The sequence below is a fragment of the Dasypus novemcinctus genome, chromosome 19 (genome assembly GCF_030445035.2).
Source record: "Dasypus novemcinctus isolate mDasNov1 chromosome 19, mDasNov1.1.hap2, whole genome shotgun sequence".
Taxonomy (NCBI): domain Eukaryota; kingdom Metazoa; phylum Chordata; class Mammalia; order Cingulata; family Dasypodidae; genus Dasypus; species Dasypus novemcinctus.
In genome coordinates, this window is record NC_080691.1 from 80,994,614 (window position 1) to 81,001,906 (window position 7,293).

The window sequence follows — 7,293 nt, forward strand, 5'->3', positions numbered from 1 at the left end:
CGGCTAGTAGCGTTCTGGCTGACCAGTAATAACTGGATTCCTTGGTTCTCCCATCGCATGGTGATGTCCTCTCCTTTCTCTTCCGGCTCCAGCTCCTCCCATGGTGTTTTTGCTCTAAGGCCTCCAGTATCGGCGTTAAGAGCCAACCTGATTCAGTTGGCCACACCTTAACAAAAAATGATATCCTCAAAAGGTCTATTTAGAGTGGGTTCACACTGCAGGAATGGGATCATGATTAAGAACATGTTAGTTTTTTTTTTCTTGGGATACATAAGTGAACCTATCACAGTCCACCCTCTGGACTCAAAAAACACATGTTCTTCCTAGATACAGGATACATTCCTTCCATCACAAGATCCGAAAACCCTAAGCCATTTTAGAACAACTCTAAGTCCAAACTCTCATCAAAACCAGGTACGAGCATTGTTCTGGTTTGCTAAGGCTGCCGACACAAAATACCAGAAACAGGCTGACTTTTATAAAGGGAATGTACGTGGGGTAAAATCTGACAGTCTGGGGACCTGGTGAAACCTAGAAAACAAGATCTTGGGGTTCCCAAATACAGCGGTGGGACAGGTGTAGGGTAGACGTTTGCATTCCAGAGGGAGAAATTGAAAGGAAAACAGGGGTCACAGGTCCCAAACATGTCCAAAACCCCATTAGATTTCCAGGTCAGAGATTCACTTGTGACCATTATCAGTGCCTTAAAATTAGGCCAGCCCCCACAAAGTGCCTGTACAACAGCCACACTCTACCTCAATGCTGGCATCTAGACCCCACCATCTCCAAACATTGGGGTGGCACCTGGACTGTCCCCAAATGGGATGGGAGCCCCACCCTCTCCAAGCCCTGGGGCATTCCCTCCCCTTCTACCCACCTGGGTGGGCCGGTTCTCTTGCCCAAAGAAATCTCTCACCTCCAAATCTCTTGCATTCATTCTTTAGTTCGTCCCTCCCCTGTCCCTTTCAGTCCAGGCCGACAGTGCCTCTGTCCATACGTAGTTCACGAAATTCTTTTTTTTTTTTTTTTTTTTTAAGATTTATTTTTATTTATTTAATTCCCCTCCCCTCCCCCGGTTGTCTGTTTTCTGTGTCTTTTTGCTGCATCTTGTTTCTTTGTCCGCTTCTGTTGTCATCAGTGGCACAGAAAGTGTGGGCGGCGCCATTCCTTGGCAGGCTGCTCCCTCCTTCGCGCTGGGCAGCTCTCCTTATGGGTACACTCCTTGTGTGTGGGGCTCCCCTACGCGGGGGACACCCCTGTGTAGCACGGCACTCCTTGCGCGCATCAGCACTGCTCACGGGCCAGCTCCACACGGGTCAAGGAGGCCCGGGGCTTGAACCGCGGACCTCCCATGTGGTAGACGGACGCCCTAACCACTGGGCCAAAGTCCATTTCCCCACGAAATTCTTGATGACTTTGTGTTTAGTTCACGGGGGTCCAAACCATCGAATGAAAGGACTTCCCGCAGAGCCTTCCCAAATAACTCTTATTTCCAACCCTGGCTTCCTCTGAGATGTCCGACTGGAGAGAGCTGCTTCCTGCTCTACTCTTGGAGCACATTATCTGGATAGGCTGAGAATTTTCCATGTCATCAACTGCTGATGCCTTTGTGCTTAAAAGTTCAGTCCTCAGCTTTTACTCCTCCTTGCGTTTTACCGTAGGCTGCAAGGAGAAACCAGGCTGTACCAGCCATACTTAGCTTGGAAACCTCTTCAGCTAAAGACCCAAGTCTTGCTTATAAATTCCACCTTCAGTCCAGGACTAGGACACAATTCAGTCAAGGGCTCTGCTACTTTATAGCAAGGATCGCCTTTCCTCTAATTTCTAGTAATGCATATTTCCCAGCTATCTTTTCAAAGCAATCCAAACTTTTTCTATCAAATACCTCAGTTTTTCCAGCCTCTACCCATTACCCAATTTCCAAAGCCATTTCTGCTTCAGGAATTAATGGTAGAACCCCACTTTCCGGTACCAAAAACTGTCTTCATTTCCAGGCTGCTTTGACACATACCACACAGTGGGTTGACTAAACAGAGATTCTCTTTGTACGGTCTCCAGTAATAGAACTAAGACCTATCCTGATTCAGTTGTCCACACCTTAGCTAAACAGAACATCTTCAGAAGGTTCCATAGCCAATGGTGATAAGGTTAAGAATATGTCTTGTTGTTTTTCTGGGGTCTGTAATTCAACCTATCACACATGGAACTGGGAGATGGTAAAAAGAGATGGTTCTGGAGGGTAGGAAAATGGATTTGGAGAATGGGACATATAGATAGCAAAAGACCGAGAATGCTAATAGAAAATGATCTATGGGCTGGCAAAAGTGATGAGTTACCAGTGAGAAATAGGGGAAGAAGGGATTGGAGAAGAGCAAACGCGTGGCTGGGGTGGAAGATGGAGAAAATCAATGGAAAATGAATAATGGAGGATAGCCAGTGTTCAATGGTCAATGGTAGAAGACAGCACTGATGAATAGGAGCAGAAAGTAGTGCAAGATGGGATTGGAGAAAGGAGGCATTGAGTGGTGGGAGATGGAGAACATCAGGGTGAAATGGCGATTTTGGATGGCAAATGGTGGTGGAGGATATGACAGAGGATGGCACCATTTTGATGATTAACTTCCAAGGTTTTCCTCTTGAAGCCGTTTTCCCTTCCATCTCTCCCCTCCCTGTCCCTTTCAGTCCAGACTGACAATGGTTTCATTCATACAGATCTCATTAAAAGCTTGTTGGTTTAGCATGCAGGGTACAGGGTTCTGAGTCATCAGACAGTAAGACTTTCCGCAAGTCTTTCCTGGATAACAGCATTTTCAATCTTGACTTATAAGTTCCAAGTGTGGTTCATTCCTCAAATGGGGCAGTATCCTCTGGGGGCTTGATTTCTAGATACTGGTAATTTCCCAAATCAGCCATCTCTGGTTTCTTTGTGCCCCACAGTATAGTTATCATATCTCTTTCCTCTCGCATTTTGCTATAAGCTGCAAGGAGAAGCCAGGCTACAGTCTCCACATTGACTTTGGAAATCGCCTCTGCTAAATGTTCAAGCTCATCGTTTTCAAAGTCTGCCTTCCATCTTACGTCAGGAGTCAATCTTGCCAAGTTCTCTGCAACATCCAAACAGTGATTGCCTTTCTTCAAGTTTCCAATAATAGTTCCTTCATTTTCCTTCTAAGTCCTCACTGGAAATAATTTTAGGGTCCATATTGTTACTAGCAGTCTCTTCAAAGCAATCTAGACCTTTTCTGTCAAACGTCTCACAATTCCTTCAGGAAATACCTCTTACCCATTTATAAAACTATTCCTCCACTTTTGGTACTTGAAGCAGCACAACCCCACGCTCTTGGTACCAATTTCTGATTTAGGTTGGCTGCCAATGCCAAGTACCAGAAATCTGTTGGCTTTTTAAAGGGGATTTATTTGGGGTAAAACTTATAGTTCCAAGGCCATGAAAAGTTCAAACTGAGGCTCAGTCACTGACGCTTTCTCACCAAAGTCAGCTACCGTTGATCCCGGCAGGTCGCCACATGGCAAAGCAAGATGGCCGCCGCCCTCTGCCCAGCCTTCAGCCTCCCCCTCCAGGCTTCCTCTGTCAGGCTCAGCTGCTCTGCTTTCTTCCCAGTTGCAGCTATGAGGTGTCAGGCATAAGGCTCTTCTCTTCTTGAGTTGGTCCGTGATGCCAACCTCTTGGGGCTTCATGCTTAAGCAGTCCTCTCTCTTACACAGCAGGCTCAAACATGGCAGTTCCCTTTTTCCATGTGTCTGTCGTCTGCGTGTCCTTTTATATCAGACCCAACAAGGGGGTGGGGACTCAGCCTGAGTCACGCCTCACTGAGAGTCTAATCAAAAGCCCTAAAGCAGTCTTACAAAGTAACCTATTCAAAGGCCCCTCCGTTGCATTTAATGCCAAGGGTATCACACCCAGAGGAATGAGTCAGCTTACAAACATACTCTTTCTCTTTTGGAGATGCATGAAATAATCTCAAACCGCCAGAGAATGTCAATGGAAGGTGGTCCTCTTGGGTGATGATGAGGGATGAGTTAGCAGAGGTGGGTGGTGGAGAAGGGTCCCTTGGATTTGTGAAGGCTGGAATATGGCAGAGGATGATGGAGCTGCATGGCACTGCTGGGTGGTAGGAAGATAGGAGTTGGGGAGGAGAATGGTTGAGTGGTGGGTGTGGAAGATGATACCTTTGGATGGTCAAAGTTGATGAATTTGTGGAGATGATGGTGTTGGATGACACCTTCATATAAAAATTGGGGTAATCAGTATGAATGATGGAAGATGTTGGGTGGTGTTTTCGAAGATAGAGTGTGAGTGGATGATGGAAGGTGAAGCTGTTGGGTAACGATGGGTGGAAGACGATGGTACTGGATGGTGCTGTTGAGTGGTAGACGATGATGAGTTACCAGCAGTGAATGGTAAAAGATGGAGCCACTGGATGGCAGATGATGGTGGGATGATGCTCAGATGTCACACGGTAGAGGAAGACAGAATGATGGTGATGGAGGATGGGACTGGGAAGGGTAGCTGTTGGGTGGAAGAGGGTGGAAAACCCTTATGGGATGGTGAGGGTAGACAGTGTCGTTGGATGTCACATTGGGTACGGTGGACGGGATTGGAGAGGGGGAGACAGGCAGTTGGGCCAGGCATGGAGAATGTCCTTGTTGGATGGCACCATTGGACGGTGAAGGTAGAAGATGGCAGAGGACGGTGACGTCCTTGGGCGGTGAGGATGGGCCTGGAGCCTCTCGGTGGAAGGCGGCGTGGCTGGTCGGCGAACGCCAAGTAGCCATGCTTGATGGCGGACGGGGTGAGAGGTTGGCGGGGACGGGGACACAGCCACGGCTGCCACATAACCAGCAGCGGGCCCGGCTCTCCCCGCTCCAGGACGGCCAGTCCCGGACGGTCCGGCAGTTCCAGTTCACGGACTGGCCGGAGCAGGGCGTGCCAAAGTCGGGGGAGGGCTTCATCGACTTCATCGGCCAAGTGCATAAGACCAAGGAGCAGTTCGGCCAGGACGGACCCATCTCCGTCCACTGCAGGTGAGCCCATCGCCGGGCGGGGGGAAACCGAGGCACAGCGCGGACCACCCCAGGCGGGCTTGCGGGCCGCGGCTCCTGAGCGCCTGGCCCTGAACCAGCCCCGCCCCGCTTGTCCCCGACAGCGCTGGGGTCGGCAGGACGGGCGTCTTCATCACGCTCAGCATCGTGCTGGAGCGGATGCGCTACGAGGGCGTGGTGGACATCTTCCAGACGGTGAAGATGCTGCGGACGCAGCGGCCCGCCATGGTGCAGACGGAGGTGACGTGGGCCTGGCCTCCTCCCGGGGCGCGGGCGCGGCCCCCCACCCGGCCTCGCCGGGCTGTCAGGGGTAGGGGGGGCGGCGGGACCCCTCGCGGCTGGGCTCGAGGGCCATGACCCCTGCGTCGACCTGAACGGAGCCGCGACGCTGCTCGCTGGGCTTGGGGATGCGCCCCCGGAGGGCAGTAGGGAGTCCTGGGGGGTTTCGGAGCGAGGCCGCCCCAACAGAGCCTGTCCCCCCTCCCTGCAGGACGAGTACCAGTTTTGTTACCAGGCGGCGCTGGAATACCTTGGAAGCTTTGACCACTATGCAACCTAAAGCCATGGCCTCGCCCCCGGCCCGACTCCGCCCGCCCCGGGTGCCTCTGCCCGCGCCGGGCCACCGACCCCTGGAGGCCCGGGAGCCGCGGCGGGCCGGGCAGGAGGAGCGGCAGCTGCGTCCCCGCGCGGACTCGGGGCACGGGGTCGCCACCCCCCACCCCACCCCGGGCACCGCCCGCCGCCTTCCGATACTTGGCACATTCCTCATTTCCTTCCAATTCCAAATCCAGAGATTCCGGGGTGGGGGGGCGGGGGGATCAGGAAGCAAACAGGGGTTCTCCCCCAAACCAGAAGAGGACGGCGACTTAACCCCGTCCTCCCGGGCGAGCTGGGCGTCTCCTTCCAGCCGTGCCCACCTGGGGGGAGCGCCGGGTTGAGGGGGGAGGGTTGGAATTCAGCTTTCTTTTAAACTCTCAGTGTAACTGTAACCAGTGACTTTTTTTTTTTAATAGTGTATATTTTTTTCTTTATCTTTTTTTTTTTTTTTTTTAAGAAGAAACAAAACGCCTCGCCGGTCAATGACTTTGAAAAAGAAAAAACTCCGCTTACTCCCAGTCTGTTCAAAGACCGTCTATTTTTTCACTGTCGCCACGTGCGGTGTGATGGCCGTTTCCGCAGACGTGCCGGGCCGACCGCTGCCCCCCCGGCTTGCTTTTTTGCTACCATCGGAGGGTGTGCCCAGCTCCTGTGAGAACGGAACGCACCCCCTCGCTCCCGGGGTTTTTTTGGCTTCTTTCTGTTTCCTTTTTCGATTCTGTTTTCCGATTTTTAAATCAAATCCTCAGACATATCAAGGACCACTCGGTAGGGGGAGGGGCGGGGGGAGAGGGGAGACCTGGGACCACAGGCATCGGGTCCACGAGACCACGGAGGCCGCCCTGGCAGCCCGGAGTCCCTGGCTCCCAGCCCCGGGGGGCCGACCGCGAGGGAGGGGCTCCCCTTCTCTGGGAGGGAGAAGGGCTGCTTGGGTGCTGCCCCAGGTCGGGCCCAGTCTCCCCTGGGACCCTCGGGGCCTTTTTGGGGCAAAAGCAGATGGACCGGAGAACCCCCCCCCCCCCCAGCAAGTGCGTTTTTCTCTTTGTACGAGAGCAAATCTGTCGTTGCTTTCAACACTTGTTTATTCAAACGGAAGCAGTTGGGTGGTTTCCCACCTCTGTGTATGTAGATATATCGACTTTGTATTAAAGGAAGATTGTCCGACCCCGGTCCCGTGGTGGCGTCTTCGTTGTACCCCACCCATCCCATCTCATCCGTGGGGGTGGGTGGGAATCTGGAGAGGCGACGTTCTCATTTAAATCCGGGCAGACAGTCTGACGAGGAGTTGGCCCAGAGAGGCTTTGCTGCTTGTCCAGGGTTGCCCAGCGAGTTGGTGACCAGGCAGGGATTCGAACTCTAAACCCTGCGGCTCTGGACCTCATGCCCGGGGCTGCCCCGTGTTTTCATTCGTCATAGTCTCTGTAAAGGGGCATCTACCACAAGTCAGGACCGCTGAGATGGGAAGTTATGGGGCCGGATTCCAGATGAGGAAACAGGCTCGGAGAGGGTCAGACACCAACCAAATGTCACACAGCGAGCAGGAGGAAGAACTGGGATTTGTACCCCGGTCACCCTCACCCAGGGCCCCAAACACCACACCATGCTGCCTGCCCCAGGATGGGGGGCTGGAGGGAA

General features: G+C 52.7%; 1 protein-coding gene across 9 annotated transcripts in view; it reads left to right on the plus strand.

The window, feature by feature from the left end:
• The window catches only part of PTPRS (protein tyrosine phosphatase receptor type S), a 97,363-nt gene extending 90,541 nt beyond the window's left edge, over positions 1-6,822 (plus strand). For all 9 annotated transcript variants that reach the window (XM_058282023.2, XM_058282026.2, XM_058282024.2 and 6 more), the window contains 3 exons: positions 4,889-5,043; positions 5,166-5,301; positions 5,552-6,822. In XM_058282023.2, the coding sequence (XP_058138006.1) occupies positions 4,889-5,043; positions 5,166-5,301; positions 5,552-5,620 (360 nt within the window). In that variant the 3' untranslated portion in view covers positions 5,621-6,822. The remainder of the gene's footprint in view (positions 1-4,888; positions 5,044-5,165; positions 5,302-5,551) is intronic.
• Positions 6,823-7,293: the final 471 nt, after the last annotated feature.